We start from the raw sequence: 24,323 nt of genomic DNA on the forward strand, positions 1-24,323 counted from the left end.
GTTGGCATAGGAGAACATGAGCTGAAATATCCCTGAATTTTTAGAACCAAAAAAAAAAAAAAAAAAGAAAAAAAACAAGTTGAAGTTCAAGTTATACTTGCTAAAATGTCAAGTATTGAGAGTTTTTTTGTTTAGGTTTTTTTTTTGTTTGTTTTTTTTTCAAAGGCTATTGGGGGAAAAAGATGTTATACAATATATAAACTTTCACACTCAGTTCAATATCCTATTGCCAAACTAGTGTTGAGGTATATGACAAGTAGGAACATCACTCAAACCTTTTAATGTATTTTAGCTCACATTATGATATATTTGTAGCAGGCTGAGTAGCACCATGATGTGAATTCAGCTCAAAACCCAAATATATATAGATTTAATATTTTTACAGTACTAAAATACTAAAGCATTGCGTTAAAAAAAGTTTTGTTTACAATTTAATTTACTATACAACTCTCCTGCTTTTTTTTTTTTAATAGAAATTAACGATTTAAAACCACCACAGCAAGCCAGCTGCCTATTTTTTTTTTTTCTATTTAATCAACGGAATCGCACAGAACTAACCCTGTTTCATTCACCTTGTGTAGGCATCGGTCTGCTCAGTCTTCCTGGAAAAGAGGCCACTTGCACCGAGAAAGGACTTGCACCACAATGTACATAATTATCAACACTAAAGCAGTTCTGCCATTCCAGTGGGAGCGCACAGATCTCGAGAAACAGCAGAAGCCCAAGCTAACTAGGTGTAGTTTGCTGCATGCTGCTAATTATTACCTGTGGTTAATATAAAATTCTCTCCTTAAAACTGTACATATTTGAGCAATGAACTTGTCATAATAATTGTAGAAAACAGTTTACAGTATAGCTGTGTGAGATGAGCACCAGAAAAAATGTGTTTTGTGTACTAAAGTATTCCCTTATATCCAGTAAGCCCCATTTTTACCATAACTGACTGTATTAAAAATGGATATGTAGCCCACTAGCTAATGCATGGCTAAACCAAAAGTATTTAAAAGCTTTTTTAGTTTAAAAAAATTATCTTTGCATTTTAAAATCAAAGTAAACTCTTCTTTTTTTTTTTTTTTTTTAATGTCTTAGTACCTTAGCATTGTTCAAGTTGCCAAGCTTAGGTAGACAAAGTGCTTTTGAAACACTATTTAAAAAAAAATATCTTTCTCTCTATTTTATTGTCCTTTTCTAGGACTTGACTGGATGAGCAAAATCCAGAGGTCTTTGTACTTCCCATATGTTAAAAAGTAAGCTTATTTTAACACCAGGTAACTTCAATACATACATGAATGAAAAGGTCCTCCCCGTTGCCGAAGAACATTTGACTACATCATTGACATTTTGTTATAAAGGCATTAACTGTTTAACTGATAAAATAAAGACACCATTCTCTTAGATAGCACCATGGTTTTAGAATTTTCAAACAAATTCAGTGTTTTGCTGTCTATTTGTTTTATACTTATCTACTTCGTTAAATAAAATCAAAAGACTATTAAGATTACAGTAAAAACTGCATGTTAAAAAGCCATAATTCCAGTATTTCAGTACATCATAGATTCAGCACCAGATGTTATTTTAAGATTCCTGCAGTTGTAATACTACAGTATTATTTTTTAGGGTTTTCTTTTGCTCCTGTTCCATGACTATGCAAACTTGATGACATTAAAAGTGGCCACAGATGTGCAAAACTGTAAGAAAAAAAAAATCCGTTTGCAGATTATCTCTTTCAGTAATACAGCCAGTGTTTTCCAATGTAAATTGTGAAACACTTTTTTGTTGTGTTCTCTTTTTTTTTTTCCCCTTTCCTTTCCTTTCCTTTTCTTTTTTTTTTTTTTTTTTTTTTTTTTTTTTGCATAGGATGCTTTGGTCTTGTTTCCTACATGCTATCTGTGACCACTTCAAAATCCATGGAAAACAAGTGCTCTAGTGAGATTTACCTCTTTTTGCTGGTGTGCCGAGGCTTTTTCCACTGATGAGTTCCGTTTCCTTCTCCATCCTTGCCTTCCCCGAAATCTAAAGCACTACTACCCTAGTGACAAGGTGTTGTTTCAAATGAGGTAACCAACCAAGGTGTGAAGTCAGATATATCGGTTGTAAGGCCCTGTAACCCGTGTAAAGGCATATGGAGATGTGGTTACTGTGGAGTCCGTGGTGACCGACAGTGTCCTTTGTGCCAGGGACTTGATGAAGCGCACGTACGTTGGCTCAGAGGGCTCGTGGGGCTCCGCAGGCTCCCGCTTGGCTTTTTTGCCGTAGGATTTCTGAGGCACATAGTCTGGGCCGTACTTCTCGCATTCCTCTTCTTTCTCTCTTGCCTTCTCAGCCATCTTTGCCTCCCACAGAGCCAGACCATGTTTTGGCTCATTCATGCTCTTGTGCTGGTAAAATACAAGGGATATTCTGGTGGGATGGTTCCTGTTGGGATTTTTTAAGGGAGTCGTTGCATGGAGCTCACGTTTTGCACACTCTATGAGAATTGACCCATGAGATGGAGCAACTGCCACTCCTCCAATTTCTGGATCCAGAAAGTTCTGCTCACTATCTGACCAGACTTCATCGGGATCCTCTGCTTTTTCTGGATTCAGCACATCAGTTTTATCTAAACCACCCTGGGGAGTAGTCCTGTCATGGTTTTGACCTGGAAGCATGTTAGACAAACCATTAACTGCATGTGAAATCATTTCGTTATCCTTATTCTGGAGATGCAGTGAATTAGGAAGACCACTAAACATACTTGGAGCAGAATGGTAGTCATGTGGTAAATGTGGAGGGGGTTGCATGTGATGATGTTCATTTGTTTTACTCATGGAGGCATAATCCATGCTTGGATTACTCAGATTAGATTTTAACCTTGAGGCAACCTCCATAAAATGGCCATTGGCATCATGGGTGGAGTAAGAGGAAAATGGCCCTAGGTGGTGTAAATTTGGTCTAATGGTGCAGTTACTGAAGGAGTCTACTGGCATATTTTGGTTTCCATAATTCAAGTACTTGGGACCAAAACTCTGATTATTCCCAAACCTATGCTGGTATAATGTTTGAATGGGTGGTAGACTGAGTTTAGACATATGGTCTTGGCTCTGGCAACTATACAAGTCCATGTGCTGATGCTGGGAAGGGTAGGAGCCCAAGTAAGAGGGGCAGTTGTCCATAGCTATGTTTCCATTGCATTGGTAGGGGGGATATTGGTTATTTTGACTTAAAGACCCTGAATAAGGGTTCATGGGACTGGAAGAATTCAAATAGGACCCCACAGACTGTGATGAGGTTGTATAGAGGTTCATGGGATTGGACCCTCCATATGGATCTGAAGTGTACGAAGAGTTTGGATAAGCATTGGCTGGATTAGGCAACCTTCCATAGAGATTTGCAGAACCTGAACCCGAGTAAGAGTTAATGGGATTTGACTGAGGGTTGTTAGGGAGAGTGCGCTGTGGATGTTGCTGCTGCTGCTGCTGTTGTTGTGTGGCTGGTCCTGAAAGACGTAAAAGATCTGTAGATGTAAAAAGGAAAAAAACAAACAACCACACAACAAACAGGCTTTAAAAAAAAGGCCCCAAACCAAACAACCACCCAAGAAATTACATACTTTATATGAAATTTATAAGAAAAGTAGATTCATTAGCAGACACTCCCTTTCTCATATCTCAAACACCATCCTTTAAGAAGCTGAATAAATACTAAGGCTACTCTTCCTTTTTGGCATGTATCCAACGAGATCAGATGCTAGTGGCAGTGAGGAAAAGAGGACAGTGCAGTCTGTTCAGAGTCACATGCACAAAATCCAAAGAGTTGAATCATCTTTTAAGTAGCCCATGAACTGGAGCATCAAAGTGCTCCCAAATAGCCGTGCACAAAGTGACTTTCTTTTCCCCAAGGATAAATAATTCTTTTCATCTACATGAACAGAACTGTCTCCAAGAAATGTATGTTAAAACCAACATTCACTGATAGAACAGCGCAGTAATAAGTGAAATCAATTGGCGACATAAGAGCAAAAATACCATTCATTAAAGTGCAATGGCATCATTTAATGGTCACAACCCTTGCCTGGGTTATGGGACAGCTGACTTCTATTCATAGGTATTTCAGTGACCTTCTGGGTGGCCCTGGAGATATCCCTTTTTTCCTCTCTGAAAACTGCTGTAATAATAAAATAGTTCTGATTACTCCTTTGCTCAGGACTCTCAAATCTGCTGCTGAGAACTGCCATAAACTCCACTATGGAAAACCTGCTTTGCTTTTGGTCTTGAGGCAGAGAGTATAAATAGTGGTAAAGAGGTTACACTTGCATCTCCTCAAATTAGGAGGTTCTCTTTAACAGATTGAGTGATGTGTAAGTCATTCTTTCTTTGGCAGCAGCACCACACACTTCTCTTCATGGCTTCTAGCACTACTAGTCTTTTAAAGATACTTTACAATACACTGAATGGCAAGCAGAGTTTGCTTTTAGATTTCTACAAGTGTTAACTATCCAACAGTAAAGGATTTCTCAGTGCAGCTTTTTTTTTTCTTCTCAGGAGTTGTACCAAATTTGGCACTCTAGTATTTATATAATATTGATATTCACTTTCAAGAATTCTCTTGCCTTTTTACTTCAATACATTCTTGGGCTGAAAAAAATTGTTTTCTTGAGTCTGTTTATAACTGGCCCTGATTTGTAGGATGCTTACCACTGCTGACCCTGCTCAGATTCCTGTGTTTACCTGCCAGCTGCTTTGCATGACCTGCTGCTTCAGAGGTGCCTTGCTTGTTGCGTGCTGCAGCAGACTTCTCTCTCTCTTTGCTAGACCCATTCTCCAAGGAGGCAAGCTTTTCTGCAGCTGCTTTCTTTGCTTCTAGCTTCCTTTGCCGACAGGTCTTAACAGGCTCTGCTAACATCCTTACTTTTCGTCGAAAGGAGGTAAGGACCTGGATGCTGCCATTCCTCTTCTTCTCCTCCTGGCCCTCAGTGCTTCCGAACTCATCCACATCAGAGACTTTGTATAACGGGAGCACATGGAGCTGCTCATCTTCTGGTGTTTGGCCAATTTCACGATTGTCTTCTCTAGTCAGTGTGCAAACCTGTCAGAAAGGTGTATTAGAGATGTGAAACTCTACCTCTGCATTGTGCCTTGTCCTGCCACTGTCAGCACTGGCATCTGGCAAGCTCTTTGTAAGTGGTGAGTTTCTGTGCAATTTTTGCGTACCACAACAAGCCTGCAAATGTAATTTCTTCCATTACTTTGTTAAAAGAAACAGAAGGTGTATAGATACCTATTTCTTTTACCTGTGCTGAAATGAACAGTATAGTTAGGGATTACCCTCATGTGAAATAAATTCCAATCCACTGTATAGTGGCCAGAGAGATAAAGCAGTAAAATCTGGGGCTTTGTACTCACCTGAAAAGTCTTTCACTACAATACATGAGGTAGCTACTTATTAGAGACAGTGTGCAATACAACACACTGGTGTTGTATTTCACACTCCCTTACAGTGTAATAACATTACAGTGTCACAGTAATGTTAATAACAAGATTTAGGGAAGTTACTGTTGTTATGCAGCAGGCTTGTGTTAGTTCCAGCTAGAACAGGTATTAGGAGGATCTTTGTGGAAAAAGATGCCAATAGAGATATATTGTTGTCCCAACTTTGGGGAAAAAACCTCAGCTGGAAATATACGTTGTACTGGTGGTGATTAACTTGTGAATTAAGTCAGACCCTGGAAACATTTAGTTGGAATTAAAAGGGCAGATACTCTCTTTGGTTGTAATAAGAGCTGTGAATCTAGGGAGCTACTTCAAACTACAGCCACGATGATTTTTCATAACTGGAGAGTATTCTTTCTCATGTTTGCCCCAACTGTTTTGTCACGGAAATAATCCAATACACATTGAAAACCAGCTTCCTTTTCTAGTATCTTCTACCAAGCTTCTGCAGTACATGCCAGAAATCAGAACTGAGGAGAGTAAAGGGTGCGTGTACTTGCAGACTTTCTGCTCATCCCAAACAGGAACAAAATCCAAAATTTCCAAAACTGTCTCAGAAAGAATTTATTTTATTAGAAGATAGTCTCCAAAGTTGTTAGGAAAAAAAAAAGTGTTTCAAGAGGATAAATATAAACTGGTTTGTGCCAGGAACACTGAAATAGGCATTTCAGCTCTGCTGGGACCTTCTTTCCATTGTCTCCACACTCCTTCTTTTACCAGTTCTGCATTAAAATGTTCTTTAATACACTGTAAGCTCATTCATTTGAAAGAAAAATGTGTAGGGGGTAATAAGTTAGCTCAGTTACTGCCTAATTTTTTTTTTTACTAATCTGCATTATGCAGTATAACTTTAAACAGAGAGGAGATAATGAATCAAAGCCATGAGCTGAGTGCTGGAGTGAGGAGGCTGTTACACATCCCAGACTTACCAGAGTACTCCCGTTCTGCATATTGTGCAAGTCTCTGTGAGCATGAGCACAGAAGTCAAGGCAGGCAGTGACCCCTGAGAATGGGCGACCTTCCTTCAACCCCAGGCGACATTCGGGGGCTCTGTGTTCGTACTCGATCTGGAGAGACAGGACAGGTTTCACTGGGTGCTCCAGGACACCGAGTGCACAAGGAATGCTCTGCTGTGACAACGGGCAGGTCTCCCTCACATCTTGGAGGTGACAACAAACACATCTTGAAAGCAAATAAAACTACAGCAGTTCAATGGCCATTTTGTATCCATGCTTCATTCCTCGCTTCTTTGTTCCCTGGTACCTTCTTTCTCTGGTGTGATTGTGAAATTAGCCAATAATACTTTTCCTTGTGTATTACTCCTGATTTTCTGCCGGGGGTTTGTGTTTTTACATGACAAATGCAGTGCATGGTTTCCGTGACTGGCACTGTGAGAGTGATATGTTTGTGTAGACTGGAAGTATACCAAGCTATTAAGGGAAAATGGCTTTAGAAAACTGACTTCAGAATGACTTAATGAAAAATAATAATTTGCTTTTATATTTGTAATATTTTGGCATCCTAAACATGTATTTCATTAGTTTAAGTCAAATCTAACCCCTGACTGAAAAGAGAGAGAATTCAGTCAAGACAGTGCTTTGTACCCATGCAGTCATTATTAAGGAGCTTTACAAAGAATTCATAATGCAACAATAGACCTTACAAGTAAGGATTTTGTAATGGAAGATAAATCCTTAGAAAAACGATAGTTTCATGTTATATTTAGAAAATTAAAAATGAAACCACATTTATAAAATGCTTTGCTGAAATTCCTGAACCTTTCAAATGAATGCACAGAACATCTACACTTAATGGAACTTAATGGATCCCTTTTTAAGTTAAGGTCAAATTAGAAGCTTTGCCAAGTCTTCATTCAAAACCACTAAAAATATGTCTAGTTTGCTCACAGACATTTATTTTTCAAATCTGGACTATTTATTTCCCTGGAATCTGAAAATAAAAGCAGAACAGAAACTGTCTAAACTTCATTGGAATTAAATGTGAGTGGTCTGAAATGTTAGCCAGACTATAATTATCTGATCAAACTATACTGGTGCAGCTGCTCTCTAAGATGTTCCATTTGGTCCAGTTGGGAAAACAGATCCTTTCCGATTCTTGATTGTAATCCAGAAGTGGTCCAGATTTGGATTAGAATAAATCTGGGAATTTGAAATTTGGTTTTAGGGCTTTTTTGGTTTTAGAACCTTTTATAATATCATACAAATTAGGACTCAATCATCTCTCTTTAAGGCCACTGACAGTAGCTCGAGTACAGTTTCCCCACAAATACAAGGTCTACATGAACCTCCTGAAATAGGTCAAGCTGTACACATGCCTTATTCCATAAGGTAAAAATTGAAGCTTGTAAAAGCATGTATTTTCAACAAACGTTGGGTAGAAGAACCACACCTTACTTGGAGAAAAGTTCTTTAGTGAATTTTTGTGGGAAAAGAAAAGAAGCCCAAGCAAAGAAACATTTTATTGTTCCCCACCTTATTTTTTTTTCTTCCTCTTCCCTTTTTCTCTTGCAGAATGTCTCTCAGATATTTGGACAGATAACCACAGCTAGTGGGCACACAGCCACAGTTTTCTCCATAATGAATCTCCAGACATTATCTGATCAGGTAAGTGAAACTGGGTAAGTCTGCACTGAGCCTGCTTACCCTGTCTTGCCGCTACTAAAAATGCAGTAAAGGAGTAAATTTTACAGCAGATAATAATGGACAGTTTTGTGTTTGTTTACTGTTTCTGTTAAAGCTGAAAATCTGTCTTGTGCTGGTTGTACAAGGCTGTCAACAGGAAAGCAGGATGATGTCCCAGTTTGCAGTAGATGCTCAAAGTTTGGGGCCTGTAAGTTCTGTGAACGTTCCTAACAGTAGTAAACCTGAGCAATGAGAATGAAGGCCAACAGTTACATGTTTGCAGGTGGTGTGGTGTCAAATTTTGGTGTAACTGTCTGAAAGACATTTTGTAATGAAATGTTGAGCTGCAGTCACACTGGGAACCTCATCAGAGCTCTGAACGTGCTGGTGTCTGAGAACACCGATCCACGGAAAACAGGCGCACACGGTCCCCTCATGCAAGAAGGTTGATGCAGGCACTTGTGTGCCTATGCAGGGATGAGTGTGTTCAAATATAAAACTTCACTCTGAAAGCATTTTTATAAAGGCTATTTTGGTGAAAACTAAATTCATCTGCTGCTTGAGAGAGCAGAACTGAAACTGTGGCTTCAGGGCTTGAGTGCAAACTGTTGCCAATCTCACCAGATTCATGGCAGCTTTGCTGGTTTGGCTGGTAAGTCAGGCTAAATCAAGAAATTTGTATTTTAGAGCTGAAAAGTGAAATAATTTCATTGTGTTGATGTAGGTGAAAAGATGAGTTCTATTTAGTGGACCAAATCCTGCTAGTTTTACTTGTGAGAGAATTTTAAGTGTAATCATTCATTTCTATTTATCTTCATGCTGATGTCCAAGAAATGTTGGCACAAGATGTATATAATGTTTTGGTGCAAGGCTGAAGCATTGGGAAGTGTGTTAAAAATCAGGTTATTTCCATGACTGCTCATATTCCTTTTTTCCCCCATCATACCTGGTTGTTATATGCATCAGGTGCAAGCTTCTTGTAGGTAGGTGCCATCAGGGTTGACAGATTCTGCAGATTGGATTCTAGTTTTTCTTCCTGTTAGAAGATGAAACAGGGTTTAATGACATTTCCATGCTGTACATCTGGGATCCAGCAAGTTAGGGTCTTTACACAATTATGTTCACACTGATAGTTGTGGAAAGGCATAAACCAATATCATTGGTGTTTAGACAGTAACTGTTGTGAATCTCCTTTTAATTTTATTGTTCCAAGGCCTTTAAAGGAATGGAGCAGTTACAGCAGTGTAGTGGGATACCTTCAATAGGACGTCATGTATTATTCTTGTAATTTGTTTTATATTAAGATAAATCGCATTCTTCAACATGGATATGTTTTAGATCTAAGTGTGATAATCCTCATTATTTTCCTTTTTGGAGTTTTGGGAAAATAATTATCTTCAGATAGCTTGAGAGAAATAACATCAGAATGGTCCATCAAGTAAATCTGGCTAATTTTAAGGGTTTTGCACATTGCAATGACAAGACTTTGACATACTGAGACATTTTTACATGCAGCAATTTAAAAATATTTAAATATTGCAGCCTTCAAAAAGTTCCCAATCCTTAAGCAATGCAGAATAATCATGGATGTGTCTAGTAACTGGAGATACGGAGGTGGGAATTACCATAGCTCATTTTTTCTTTGAATTGTATGCTCTCAAAATAAAGCACTCTTTAAAAATAATGCAATAACATACTCCAGAGTTGTTCCCCATCCTCTATGGATGAGAATCCTAAATTCAAAACCTCGCTTATATAAGGCCCTTATCTTTAATTTTAAGTGCATAAAGGACAGTGGCATACTGGAGTGGTGTACTCATTTTTAGGAGTTTTTGTATTTTTGGAAGATGTGAAGAGCTGTGAAAAAACAGGTTTCAGAGAGGTATGTATTTGGTGTGTTTAAAGTTTGTATCCCATACTACAGGGCAATATCCTAGTTTGGTTTGACATGAAATTGTCAAAAATATCTTGCTGTGACCTTGTGGCTGCTGCCAGAATGTGGAGCTTTGGTATGGCCTGTAGGTTAGCATTTGTTAGTGCAGCTTCTAGTTCTGTCGGTGAGAATTCTGTTTGTGCAGTCTATAAACTGTATCTATGCTATGGAACCCAGCCCCTGGTCTGGATGCATGCTTTGGCTCACCCCAACTTTGGGACCAAGACTGGAGGGTAAAACCCTCTTTCCTGCCCAAATCTGGCCTCCGTAGGAAGTAAATGCAAGAATGCAAGTTGGAAGAGTGCCCTGGTGTGCTCTGGCCAGATATCCATCTTAGAAATGTAGGTAGTTTAGGACTGCAGGCTGTGATAAAGAAGGCATTGTGCCACAGCATGTTTGGAGGAGAGCTATTCTGCAGTTCTTGGTGCTGTAGAAGAGCAGTGGGCAGGAAAATCTGTATGTTAGTGATGATGCACTCTTTTCAGCACAGACTGCAGGATGGAGAAGTACTCGTCTCTCTGATCATGTGAGAGGAATGCTTGGATTTGAGTAAGACACCAGAATACAGTGAAACTGTGGTCTTACGTGCCAGTACACAAGCAAGGGACTAAATTTGCGTGTCCGTGCCAGAAAGCAGACTGGGCCACTGGAGCTTCACATGACTTGCTGGAGGTGTCCAGGAATCATTGCAGTCATAACTTCAGGCTATCTTGTGTCCAGGCTAAGGTCAATGTTTATTACTCTGGCTTATTTTAAACATTTGCCAGTTTGCTGTAACACAGAGCCCAGTCTGGAAACATTCAGTGGGGCAGGACGGTATGTAGAATGAGTCTTCCTAACCTCTTCTTCCTATTGTCATCTCAGAGTTTCATCATGTTTATCTCCATTGAACCAGTCTGCTCTGGTTCTCAGTTGCAGTGTTATGTGCCATTAGCTGGTAAACCTTCCATTGTGCCACTGGGGAATGCTCAATTGCAGGCCTAATAACAGCCAGAATTATTCAGGCCATGCCCTCTCCTCTAATTGTGAAAGCCTGCAAACATGGTTTCAAGTCTCAGGACTTTTACCAGCTGTCAGAATTTGGACAGTCGATTCAGCTGGCTCAGTGACTGGAATCAATCGGTTTTGACTGGCAGTTATTTAATTACCCTACATGTACAGCACTCAGGGAGGCCTCAGGCCCTGCTCTTTTGTACTGTATCTCTATTTACAGAGTGACAGAAAACACTTCTTTGCAAATGAAGCTCATTTTAGAAATGGACACCAACCTCTTTTGGGTCATCTCCCATCAGCTTAAACTTTCTTGGAATCTTGCTTCTGGCAAACTTACAACCATTGTAGTACATGCTCCAGGAGCAACCAAAGGAAAATGAAGCACCACAAGTTTCAGGGTCCAGCCCTTGGCATGCACAAGTCCGTCTAAAAGATAAGAGAACACAGCTGTTAGCAGCAGGCAGGTCCCCCTGTGGTGCTCTGGCAGTAGGCATCGGTGTTCTGCCAGTGCTCCAGAGAATCAGCGGTGTGGATTATCTTCCATCAGTAAATAATGAAGAAATGCTAGGGGGAGACACACATCGTAACAGAAGAATTTATCAGAGTGAATAATTTCATGGTTACAAAGTAGGGTCTTTGGGGGTTCTACACTTGTGTGAGAAACCCAGCTTTGCTCAGCTCAGAGCACATTGCGTGGTGCCTTGTTAGGTATTGATATTCATGGTGCCTCAGAGGCTTGTGCTGACAGTACTGCAAGAATGTGGGAGCCCTCTGACAGGGACTAAGCAATAATTCCTGAAATATGACTCTACCCATGAAGCCAAGTAACATACAGTGATAGCTGTGGTAATTTTGGTCTTAATGTTCTTTTCTTTCAGAAAGGCATGGGAAAAAGATATAGTGCAATTTCTTTAGTTTGAGGCTAGTCAGTGTCAGCTTACACAAGTATGATTTAGTGCACCCAGCTTTTATTTCAAGGTTGAGGTATCAGCTATCCTGGCGCCTGCTGAGATCTCTTCTTTTAAATACATTGAGATGCTTCACAACTCTGAGAAAGTGTTTTTCCTTATTTGTAAGAGTGTTTACGTTGGGTTTCCTGCAAGGTTTGTGGGTTTTCAAACCACCTGAAATAGCTGGGAAGGTTGTAGATGTTTCAGGATAACAGCATGAGCAGAGCAGAGGTGCTGGGTCTAAGGCTGAAGACAGGGCTGCAGGTTTGGTGAGCACAGCCTTTTCTCCACTTACTCTTCGTTCAGGGCGCAGCGCCGGTTCGTGAGCGTGCCATACTTCCTCAGGGTGTCGGTGAGTTCAGAGTAGAGCTTATCAGCCAGGCTGGTTGGGATTCCCTCCCAGACCAGGATGAGAATCACGATGACGGCCGTCTCACATGTGTGTCCCGCTCGTTCGCGCACCAAGCAGAGCAGCTTCTCCTCCTGACTGCTTCTGCGGACTACCTACATGTACAGCAACACACACCCCAGAGCCCCAACACAAACAATGCATTTCTTAATGTGAAGAGCAAGAGAATAGGAAACCTCAGCATTACTGTGCGTGTGGGGAGGTTACTTCTACTTGTATCCTCCTCTTTGTTTCTGGCAATTCAGTCTGTTTTTCTCACTGTGATACGGCAGGGCTACCCTTTGTGTTTAATGAAGCTGACTCTAAGAGGTTGACTGATGGCATGGACAGCCATGGTGGTGGAAACCAGCTTTGTAAAAGTATCCTCCATGCTCAGATTCAGCAGGGATCCTTTCCTGAATCTGTGTTACGGTTGTGGTCCAGATTGATTGGTGAGCAAGAGGAAGTGAGCAATGAGGCGTCTCCCTGCACAGAGTTGGGTAGTGGACGCCTGTCTTAGAGCAGGAAGCATGCAGGGAAAGGCAGGTAGTAAGGAAGGGACTAAATAACTGGACATTGGGAGCTTTTTCCCCTTTCCTTCCAAACTTAAGCAGCTATACTCATAACCAGCTTCACAGTTTTGTGACCTGCTGTTATTACATACAAACATTACAGTGTTGAGAGGAAAGCAGTAGATGTTTTTCAAATAAAAGTGTCCTTCCAGTAGCATAAGCTCTGCCAAGCATTTCTTTAAAAGGATGCAGTCTGGCATGCATAAACACTGTAATAATGTATTAGTTTTTCCTCATCCTGTCTTCCTCCAGCAATCCAAACCACTCAGCAATTTGTTCCAAAGTGTTTGCTAAGAGGGTGTCCTAACACTTCTCTCAAACTGGGAGGGTATTTTAAAGATATCCCAGTGGTGCACTGGACTTATTTGTAGGCTGAAATTAAACAGCAACAAAAATGTCAGGTGGTGTGAAACTTAAATCTAAGCAAACATGCCTTTCTTCTTAGGTTTTGTACCTTTAAATCAAATTTTATTCTTGCTATTCTCTGTGCAACAAGTAAATGGAGTGAGAGATGGGTGGGAGCAGGCTACAGGCACCCCATATTACTGCTGCTGTTGAGCTGTTTTAAGTTTCCTAGTGTCAGCTAACAGGACATGTCACTGCTGTCAGCTACATGAACCATCATACTGAACTAGATTAATTTGTTTACATCACTTACCCATTTAGCAATTGGACATCCTTGAGAACTTTTGCCTTCTTTCCCAGTGTAGACAACCCTCTCAATCCTTATAGCTTTACCCTTCTGTCCAAATCTTAAACAAAACAAAAATACACAAATAGCAGATTCATTTGGTTCTTTGTGAACACTGAAAAGATGGAGCACATTTCCCAGTCTTATCTTAGAAAAATAAATGCTATGAATTACAGGGAAAGATGTGCAATGTGGTTTATCTTGATGATTTTATTACAGTGGTGGAATGATATATTAAGAGAGGCAAATGTCTTTAATACATCCCAGATGGGTAAAAATTATCAATACCACATTAATATTACCAAACATTTTAACCATGCCTTTAGAGCATTTGTTACAGATGACATTTTGAAAAGCGGACTTTTCAAAAAAAAAGAAGTCTCTTTATTTTGTTGAAGAATTTTTTTTTTTTTAATTTCTGGGTTGAAATTGTTTCTCTGAAATGTACATAATTAAGTTGTCATGGAACAACTGGCATGTAACAGTCACTCTATTAATTTTCTGTGCTTGTTTCTGGCTTAGGCAGTGTGAATCAGTTAAGTCAGGATTAATTTGCATCTTATCTTTTTTTTTTCCTTTATCATCCACTCATAAATTGTTACTTATTTACTTCGACTTCAATACTCCAGTTAAGAACACAAGGTGCCCTCCAATAATGCCATTTGTGTGGCTTTTTGCGGCCAAGGTGGGCAAGCTGAGCTCGTGCTGAAGCATTTAATCCAGGGGATTACACTCTCAAGGCAGACTCTAGCCCATGTGCAAGCAGTGCTGTTGCCAGAGCAAAGAGGATCCACTTTCCAGGTGGAAATATGTGGCAAATGCCATATGAAGCAAATCTTGAATCAGTAGAAAGTGCTGGATCTGTTGAGCCATTTCCAGGCATTTCTCTGGGATTGCCCACCTGCTGAGCCCGGGAGCACACCAGGGCTCAGGGGAGGACAGGGGCAGAAACGACAGTGGCTGCAGTGTTACAGACTGAGCTGCCCTGGCCGCTCGCCTGCTCCTTGGGCACTGGGCAAACTGCACTTCCATCACCATTTCTGGAATTCTGCCACTCTCATTGGTGTTAACTTTTAATAGCCAAGTGTGGGGACTGACTAAATCATTCTCCTTGTTCTTTGCCTTTACCTACAGAGCAGTCAAGGTATGTTCCTTTTATGCAGCCATTTAGTGATGCCTTAAGAACTTTTGACCTTTTTCCCTCTTGTTTTTGCACTAAAATCTTGGTGACATATTTTAGGGCTGGTATCTGTGTTTAAACTTTTGTCCTGTAAAGGAAGTGAAAAATGCTTATTTTTAGATGTGATCTCATTGTGAAGTTTCAGTGTCACAGGAAATTATACAAACAAAATCAAGTTGTACTACACATATTCTGCAGGCAACTGTTAGGTCACTTTTTCCTGCTTAGGCTTAGATGTTAGTATTTATTTGTTTCCTTAATTAACCACATAAAAAACCCCATTTTTAAATCTTAACATTTTCTATCAGTTTTCTAATCTGGATTGCAGGACAACTGTGCGGATGCCTCTATAGAAATATGTTGTACATTACACACTGGAAATGAAATGGACTTTGTCTCAAATTTTTTCAACTGTCAGAATGGAATTTGTGCCTGATGTTTGTCATGCTTGTTTTCAAGCCAAAGCTGATTGGCTTTAAAACTGGAGCAAAACTCACTGAACATGAAGTAGGAATTGGGAGAAGGAAGAGGGAAAATGTCTGTATCCGGTGTGGATTCTGCAAGAAATTAGTTCTGGTATAGCTAAAATATTAATTGTAAGTCTAAATCCAAATCCTGGCTTCTTTAGCAGTGCTGATACCTTAAAAGTCAATCCATATTCATGGCAAGCCAGGTTAAAAGCACTTCAGTTGTGATTAATGTCACCAGCTGCATATGTATGCTTGAGAGTATCTTTGTAGTGAAGGGTTTGGGTTTCTTTACTTAGGGATACAAAATTAGCTAATGAGTTCTGGAGTTCTTCGGTCAGAGAATTTCACAGTTCATACCATACAGTTTAACACTAGGTATTGTTCAAGTAGCTGCCCTATACTCTGCTGAACCTGGCTGAGTAGTTGCATGTTACCTATGATCTCTCATTATTTCCTTCTGCCAACATGAAATGAAATTAAATTAAAGAAAAAGAAAAGGTAAGGTCAATATTAAGAATGAAAAATTACATTCCAAAGTAAAAAAAAAAAAGTCATCTCTATAACTGACATTACAACATGAATGACTGTCCTCTTTTATTTATTATTTGTAAATCCTCAACAATTAACTCTGGAGATAACAGATTGTAAAGAATTTCTTCAGAGAGTCAGCATTCACTTTCCCTTCCCAGAACGAAGCTGATTTATGTAGTTTACATGCACTCAAGCTGCTCTCAAAGCTGAAAATTATTGGGGCAAGAGTCACAGGGAAGGAGGTACTAAGAAAGAGAAAGGACCTCAGGACTTAGAGGTAATCTGAAGGGTTTAATAGGCTCTAAGTGCCCCATGGCTGTGCAGTGATGAGCACAAGCTAACAGTGCTAAGAAATGGTGCTCCTTAGCTCAGACCCAGCACTGCAACAATGCCCACTTGCTTTTGCTCCTGCAACTAGCTGGAGCTTCAGTGTTGTTCTGGAGTCCAGATTTTTAAGGTACTAACAAATCAAATTCCCATCTGAATCTGACTTAACCAAAGAGTTTTTTGTTTGCTTCTTTGTTCAGAGGGGAACTGAATTCCCAGATACCTCTAAAAATCTGGTCATTATTGGCTACAAGTAATGCAGAATTCACAGTGCAGAAGTCACTTTTGTGACAGCTTTTAATTTATGTGTCTTAGGCTGGTGGGGTTTGTGCTAACACATATTTTTAAACAGCACATATCATATATGTGTTCTGTTCCTTTAAAAATTCCTGCTTTGGTTGGTGTTGATGTAATAAATACGCCACAGGATGCAACATGATAACAGGGATTGTCCACAATCAAGATAAGACTGGGCTTGTGCAGTACTCCAAGGCAGGGGAATGTTTTCTCACAACACTACTTATTGATTCTTGGGCTGAAATCCCATCCAACAATTTTGTGGCATTCCTCTGGACATGAATTAATTAGATTTAGATAGTTGGTAATTTGGCAAGAGGAAACTAATGTTGAAATTCAGTATTCTGCTCTTCATCCTCCTTCTCCACTGGCATTCTCCTAGCCAGAGGGAACACCAGCCCCATGCCTGCCTTTGCAGCCACTGCCAGATGCCTTGCTTGGCAGGCTGGTGAGAACTTGTTCCGGCTTGGGTTTGCTGGCATCTGTCTCCAAGGGCACAGCCCGTGCCAGCCAGCAGACTATTAGCCCTGTCAAATATTGTGACTCTCTGGTGAATAGCAGGGTGCGTAATGTTGGCAACACTGGAGTAGCTAAGCCTACAAGTAATTACTTGATTTGCAGTTGTTTATTTCTTTATGTGCAAAAGCTGGAAAAATTCTGACATCCACAAAAGGATAAACGTTAATCTGCTCTGTGCCTTTGGACTAATTACCTTTCTTCCATGATTTCTCTAATAGCTGCCACATTAGGACCGGCTCCTAGGTGGGTATAGAAAGGACCTTCATCTTTTTCAATAATTTGCTCTGTTTAAAACAAAATAAAGGTTATTACTTTGAAGCTTAATTCTTTCATGTAAAATGTCACATTGCAAAGCTTACATCTAGCTTGTTGGAAGACTGCTGTATGGGCCTGGGGTCAGTTTTCAAACACTTATGTCTAAGGTATTTGCCCACACAGTTTGTACGAAACATGCAAAGCAATGGCTAATCCTGCAAACAGCCATGATAGGGACTGTGTGCCTTTCCCTAACACAAACACTTGTTCCACATCGCAGGCTCTACACTGACATTCAAATTGGCGTTTTCCTGTTATCAGCAAACAATTGTTTCTCCTTCTTCCACTTCCTCCTCTCCCAGTATATAGAAAGGAGGATAAATGGGATAACAGTGGTAAATATTGATGTTAGGGAGCTGTACTGTACTTGTTTTTCAGCAGACATGTTACAGTGCAGGAACTTACAGCTTGAAAAACTGGCCAGTGAGGTTACACAGAGAATTCCTGCAACCCACAGAAAGACTGTGAAATGAGAAACAAAACCCCAAGTTTGCTGAAAGAAATCGTGCACAAGGCCTGGTCAAAATGCTTGTATGCCAAGAATGTGGCCTCGGTTTTCTGTGTGTAGGTAGGACCATATCAGCAGTCACAATACATGCTGTGTGTTTGCTTTGGTTCCAGGAGGCTGGCTCCAGCGGTGTGAAAGAAACGGCCAGGCCCTGCTTGGGTTCAGGAGATGGTGGAGCTGTGCTGGATGCTTTCTGCCATGCTAACTCCAAGGGCTGGATGAGGTGGTGCTGCTCTTGACAGACAGCCTCTGGAAGCATGATGAAGGCATGGCATAAATCTGAACGTGTCAGTGGGGAATGGCTTAATTTAATCTTCTTAAGGACAATATTGATAAGAAAAAGCAATAAACCTGTAGATTATGCTGTGGCACTGGGTTCTTCAGAGAAAGTTTCATACTCCTGTATTTCCTAGTGTCTGCCAGGACTGAAGAATTAAAATGTAAATGGAGGATAAGTTCTTAAGTTTGCTTAGTGGTTTCAGTACAAAAAAAAAAAAGAGGGTAAGGAAATGACTGCTAGAAAAACTTGTGCTAACTATATGGAAGAAACAATATAAAAAACCCCCAACAAATAACAACTGTGTTTTCAAAAAAACCTACATTTTGAAGGTTGTTTCTTATAAAACAAGGAATTGACTTCCAGTGTTCTTCCTGGGAGCTCCAGAAATACACTACTTCCTGATTTTGTTCCCACAGATCATCTCTGAAGCATAGCCCCAACATTCAAAAAGGCAAAAAGGTCCATTTTGCATTTTGGAGGAGCATTGATTCAACTTTCCTCTTTTATAGTTGATACAAAATCCTAGTAACTGAAACTGTAACAAGGATTTTTATTTTCTTCCCCCCCATTTTTGGTGCTGAACCTTTTGTCTCAGCCTGAATAGTTTATCAGCAGAGTCTGAAAGTGCCTGTTATACTTGGCTATGTGCAGTGTCAGTACTGTGTGGAAGCTTGGGCTAGGGGGCCATGCCTGTCACCCTACTTCCCTCTGCTCTATTTTTCCAGCTTTTGGAGACAGGGTATGCCATCAAGCAACAACAAGGGTCCCCCCCCCCTGCTTTTTTTGGTGCTGCTTGTGTAGCTACTCTATGAAACTGTGGATCTCTTTAGCCTTACAGGAGACAAATGCCTGAAAGGGAGGATAAACTCTTGCAACAAGTGAGGAATAATCTGACATCTGTTTTTGCTTAGGCTTGACTAGGGGCAACTTCAGCAATTTCACTCTTAGAGCAAAAAATGGCCATAAGTTTTGGACTAGGACCGGGTTTTTAAAAGCTGTATCTGACCTTGACAAGTAAATTAGGTCATAAAGTTATGACCTACTTTTTATCAGGATGTTGTTGTTACGTCTGCTGCTCAAGGAGAATGGATGTGAGGCCATAAGCATTCTGACTGAAAAATCAAATAGGTAATTGCTTTATGAACTATTGAGAAAGGGCCCATGTGCAGGATTGGTAAGTGGAGTAGGCATAAGTGTTTAAAATTCCAGTTTTATCAGTCTTCACTAATTGTGTTTCTTAGAAAACCCCAAAAGATCTTCCAGCAAAAACATCCAACTAACCCTGTGATCCCAACTTGAAAGCTCATTTCCCTCCTGTGAACTATTATGTTTTTAGTACATCTCAGCACTTACCAACACAGCTGCAAGATGGGAAATCATACTGGGTTTTGGCAGGTGTGTCCAATAAATTTTTTACAGGAGTATCCAATAACTTGGAAGGTGAGTCTAAAAAATTATTGAGAACAGTTCCAGCTGTTCTTTTGGTCGGGGTTTTCTCAGCAGACAAGTTTGCTTGCTGATCTAAGACTGGGGTTTGAGTGTCAAAATCTGTAGCACTGGTATTTCGTGATAGGATGGTAATAGGGCCTGCTGTTTCAACCTTCACATGTTTGGGTGATTTGAGAGTAAAAGTCTTATGATCAAACAGTGATTTGACCTGTATCTGTTTTAGCTGCTGCTCCATTGTCTCAATGATGCTCTTTTGTTGTGTGTTCTCGCAGCCAAAGTGCTGATTCTCTTGTTTAATTGTTTTTTTCCACATTTTGTTTTCCAGCTGTCCAGCTGATGGGCGCATGCAGACATTAGACTTTGTGCCAGCCTCAATTTTTATAGGCTTGCGTGCTGCACTGGGACCAGTCTCAGTTTTGGGTTGCTGGTATGCTTGCTGCTCCTGTTTTTGCAAGAGATGCCACCGCAGAGCAGCGTGCTTTTGAAAATCCTTAGAGGTCTGGGACTGCAAATGACAGCCTCTCTGGTCTTGGGCGTGGGGGGCAGTTTGGCTGTGTGGTAAGTACTGCTGAGGGATCTGGGGAGCTTGTTTGCTCGGGAGGTCTTGGTTCAGACTAGCACCATAGCCCTGTGAGGGCTGGAGGGGTGGCAGCTGCAGAACTGAGGCTTGTTGCGTCTGTTGCTCTCGTTCTTGAAAACAATGATTCACATCTTGCTTTGCGGTCAAGTTATTTGAAAAATACTGCATGTGCTGCAAGTCCTGCATTTTGTTGGCTCCAAAGCATTCCATATTTGCAGCGTTCCCTTTCTTCTCGGAAATCACGTGCCTGTTGTTTGGGCAAGGGTGCTGGACACTGACGTTTGCCTGCTGAGTGTAAAGGGGAGCTTTGTTGTTCACGGTCTGTACCTGCTCTAGGCCTAGCTGATGGTTAGGCAGTGGGAATGCAGCTGATTTACCATACTTATTCCCAGTCTGGAAACATTCATCTGCTTTAAGTTGATTGAAGGACTTCCTGTCTAGAGACTGCTCAGCATTGCTTTGGGGGTGGGATATGGCTTGGGGCAGGTCTTTAGTTCTCATTTGCGGAGCCTGCTGCTGGTTTGGGGTTAGCTGTGGACTGCATGGCAGTTGCACTGGATGTGCCTGTTTTTGCAGCATCTGTTGCAAAATATGTGAATGCAAGAATTGCCCCTTTTCCCCTGGCTGGGGATTCAAGTGCTGCTGTTTCAAGGGGGCCCCTAAATGCTGTTCAGCTTGTTGTTCTGATCTTGGCTGGAAATGGAGCTGCTGTGGTGGCTGTTGCTGCACTTGCGACTTGAGAAGGGAATCCACCTTTGTGAGCTGTGGCTGCGGTGAGTGTTTGTGGAATGGCAGCTGCTGGTCAGCTGGGGGATGCGGCTGCAGCTGGGAGCTCTCGCTTTTGTACAGTGGAGGAAGTTGTTCCTTTTGCATTATCTTCTGGCTCTGGGCCTGTCCTGAAGGCCCCTTTAATGAATCAGGACTTCCAGCATACTGTTTTGTATAGACTGTTTGGGCTGTGCTTGCCTGGTACTGAAGAATTGACCGCAATAATGCTTCACTGGGCTTTTGGGGAGGCTCTCCCTGGAGGAAGTGGGTGGAAACCAGTTCTATCCAGGCTGGTTTTGAATATTGTTGAGCCTGTTGTACAGGCTCTTTCACTTGGTCCTTTTCTTTGTCAGGAGGAGTCTCAGGTTCTCTCTGTCCTGGGAAATGCTGATAGTGTTGTTGCAACTCACCCTCCCTTCTGTGTGCGTGTAGGTTTTGGAGGGGAGGTTCTGACGCCAGTGTCACTTCTTCGGGGCGCTGCAGAATTGAGGCGGCCACAGCAGCTTGCGGGTTGCTTTCACTGACATCTTGTTGTGATGTTTGTGCCTGTCGCAGAAGGCTCTGCTGAGGGTGAAGTTGTTGTTGGCTGAGGCTGGGACTTTCTGACATTGGTCCCTCCTGTTGCCCTTCATTTTTTATCTCCCCAGGAAGAGTTTCATCACATCTGTTGTCATAGGAATGGTGTCCTTCTTGCACCACGGCAGACAGTGCACTGTTCATTTCTGGAGCAGGAGGGGTGGAGGAATCTTTGTGAAACGTTGAGTTCTGTGTAAAGAAAGCACCATTATTTTCTGCTTGCTCAGAGTACCTTTCCAGAGCAGTGCTCTGAGCTTGCAGGTTACTGCTGGAACTTAGAGAGAGGTCTTGGTTGGGAACCTGCCCTATGCTTCCATGAATTTTACTGTTTCCTACAGGTAACTGGTGAGGATCATAGCCTGCAATCTGTTGCTGTAGCTGTAATTCTGGTTTCTGAAGTGAACAGTTACCTGGCAATACAGGTGGTTTACTGGAGTCTTCTGTGTTGTAGACCTCAGTAACCACTACAGCTGGCACTTGAGGCAGCTCAGAGTTTGAGGTCTGTGAGGAAGTGATCTGCCCTGAGGTATGGGATGAATGTGTTGTCTCATAGGACAACTCATTAGTAGCCTGACTGGTAATGGCATTGATATGAGATGTGTTCTTCTGCATTGCTATGGAAACATGTTCTGGATAATAGTGAGACAGTGTTTTCTCCAGGAGTTCACCATGCATGCTTTCCATGGAAGAGGCAGAAACTGTAGCACCATTAGGCATTGGCACTGCCTTGTTCTTAAGTAGTAAGACAATGTCCCTGTTATGGCAATGAATATTTTCCCACTCCTGCTCATCCTGAATCAGAAGGTCATGAGGGTTTTCTGAACCAACACTGTTGTATCTTGTAGATGGAATCAAATCTGAAGCATCCTTTTCTTGTCTTGTAAAATTCTCGGGTTTCTTCTCACTATAACAATTGGAGACACTTGGTTTTTCACTGTTGTCCTCTGGCTCAGCTTTTTCTCCATTTACCTCTTTGTCTTGTTTCACTTTCTTGCTGTCATGAAGTCCATACAGAGCGGGCTCGCTATAAGTGCGCTTGATCCCACCATTTTGCATATATTTGGAATAGACTTTCTTTTCTTGTAAAAGGTCGGGGCTAACGCAATTGTTTGGACTTCCCTTCGGGTGGGGCACTCCAAAGTTGCTTTTATTGAATAGCGGCTTGCGGTCTCCATTTACTTCCACGTCAGGCCTCTCTGTTGCTGGACTCCCATTCTGTAGCTTCACTGCAGAAGCCTCTGCCTGGCAAACGTGAGAAGACTGTGGTATTAGAAATGGACTCAATCTATTGCCGTCAACATGGTTGGTTCTGTCCTGTTCCATCTGGCCTGCTCCGGGGCCATCCACAAGGCTACCCTCTGAACGTATCTGAAAGAGAAAAGAAACAGGAGAGAATCTAAGTCAGCTTTAGTTTCCATTGAAGGACAGCCAGTTACTGACAATGCCTGCAGCACTCAAGCATCCATTGCCCTGACCAGCTCCCACACAGAGTGAGCCTGCAGGCACACCTGAGGGGCGTTTCACTATCCTAGCACATCTTGCAGCCCCAGGTCTCCCTTTTTCTTAAAGGTTTGTTCTTCAAGATGAAAAGAGAGTGAAAATGCAGAGTGGCTTCCTTACACCATTTAACATACAAGGTATTTTACCAGAAGAAATTGCTCGTAGTGGTGCAAAAAATACTCTCTTCTTTTGAATGATTTACATAGACTCCTCTGTCATCACATTTTGCCCTTGGTAAGGCAGAAAGTCATGTTGAAACCATGGTTCCCAGACTTGGTGCTAATCCTGTAATTTGATTAAGTGTCCCAAACCTCTTTTGTCTGACTTGAATGAGTATGGTCACCAAGTTTCCACTTAGAGGGGAAAACATTTTTTTTCTGTCCTCAGCTGTCTGACAGGGTCTTTTAAAACTGGCATTCCTAAAGACCATGCAAGTGGCACTGCACAAGACAAAGCCATGCTTGCCTGCTGTTCACAGGAACTCTTACAGATCAACAGATCAGTAATGTTGATAGAAAAAGAGTGATTTTTGAAAGGTTTGATGGAATTTTTTTTTCTGGTATTAATATCCTTTCAAATTTACATCTAGACATCAAGCATGGCTTAAACTATGCATTTGGGTTTTGAATTGAGCTCTGCAGCTGTGGAGCTAGGATTTTTTTCTTCTTTGTTTGGATGGGAAATCCCATTTTCTCATATACTCTTTATATTTTATTTACAAAGTGAAGTTTTTAGCTGAATAATAGTACTGACAATGTGCAGTGAGCAAATTCCATACAGTGACAAGCTAATCCTCTTCACATGCATCTTCCTAGAATTCACAGACCCAGTTAACATAGATAAAGCCCTTGTTTGACTCTGCTTGTAATTTATTCTTTGTTAGTTTATGGTTCTCAACCAGTCACAAATGACAGAAGGCAGACTGACAGTGAGTCTTACAGACATGAAGTTGCACAGAGAAAATTTGGACATATGCATGTCTGTCTGCAACTTTTATTTCTGGTTTGCATAAAGGAGAATCTGAAGGATTCTCCATTACCAGGTCAGCTCTGCTTGGACTGCAAAGTCAAGAGAAGCACTACGTGTGGCTCTATACATGGTGTTGCCACTACACAGGAAGAACTATGATACGGAAAACATTCTCCCATCATGGTTGCTCTGCTTTTGTATCTATCCTACATTAATATTTTTATGTTAATAAAATGTAATTTTAAATGTTATTTAAATGTATTTTTTTCAGTTTTCAATGCAGTATTGCCTTCTTCAGTTTAGTAATATGATTCTAAAATGCTTTTAAAAGTAATATTAATTCATTAAATACATTGCATCCAGCAGAATTCTCTCTGCTTGCAGCTCTAATTTCAGTACCAGGACAATTCAAATGCA

At 41.1% G+C, this 24,323-nt stretch overlaps 1 protein-coding gene across 1 annotated transcript in view; it reads right to left on the bottom strand.

Moving 5' to 3' along the window:
* Positions 1 to 1,816: 1,816 nt before the first annotated feature.
* TET2 (tet methylcytosine dioxygenase 2) overlaps positions 1,817 to 24,323 on the bottom strand; it is a 68,375-nt gene continuing 45,868 nt past the window's right edge. The window contains exons 2-10 of the mRNA XM_082281376.1: positions 19,418 to 22,805; positions 17,155 to 17,245; positions 13,605 to 13,698; positions 12,282 to 12,490; positions 11,312 to 11,462; positions 9,057 to 9,146; positions 6,398 to 6,535; positions 4,707 to 5,064; positions 1,817 to 3,493 (exon numbers count right to left, since the gene is read on the bottom strand). Coding sequence (XP_082137502.1) covers positions 2,079 to 3,493; positions 4,707 to 5,064; positions 6,398 to 6,535; positions 9,057 to 9,146; positions 11,312 to 11,462; positions 12,282 to 12,490; positions 13,605 to 13,698; positions 17,155 to 17,245; positions 19,418 to 22,805 — 5,934 coding nt within the window. The 3' untranslated portion in view covers positions 1,817 to 2,078. The remainder of the gene's footprint in view (positions 3,494 to 4,706; positions 5,065 to 6,397; positions 6,536 to 9,056; positions 9,147 to 11,311; positions 11,463 to 12,281; positions 12,491 to 13,604; positions 13,699 to 17,154; positions 17,246 to 19,417; positions 22,806 to 24,323) is intronic.

Source organism: Coloeus monedula (assembly GCF_965178545.1).
Source record: "Coloeus monedula genome assembly, chromosome: 5".
NCBI lineage: Eukaryota > Metazoa > Chordata > Aves > Passeriformes > Corvidae > Coloeus > Coloeus monedula.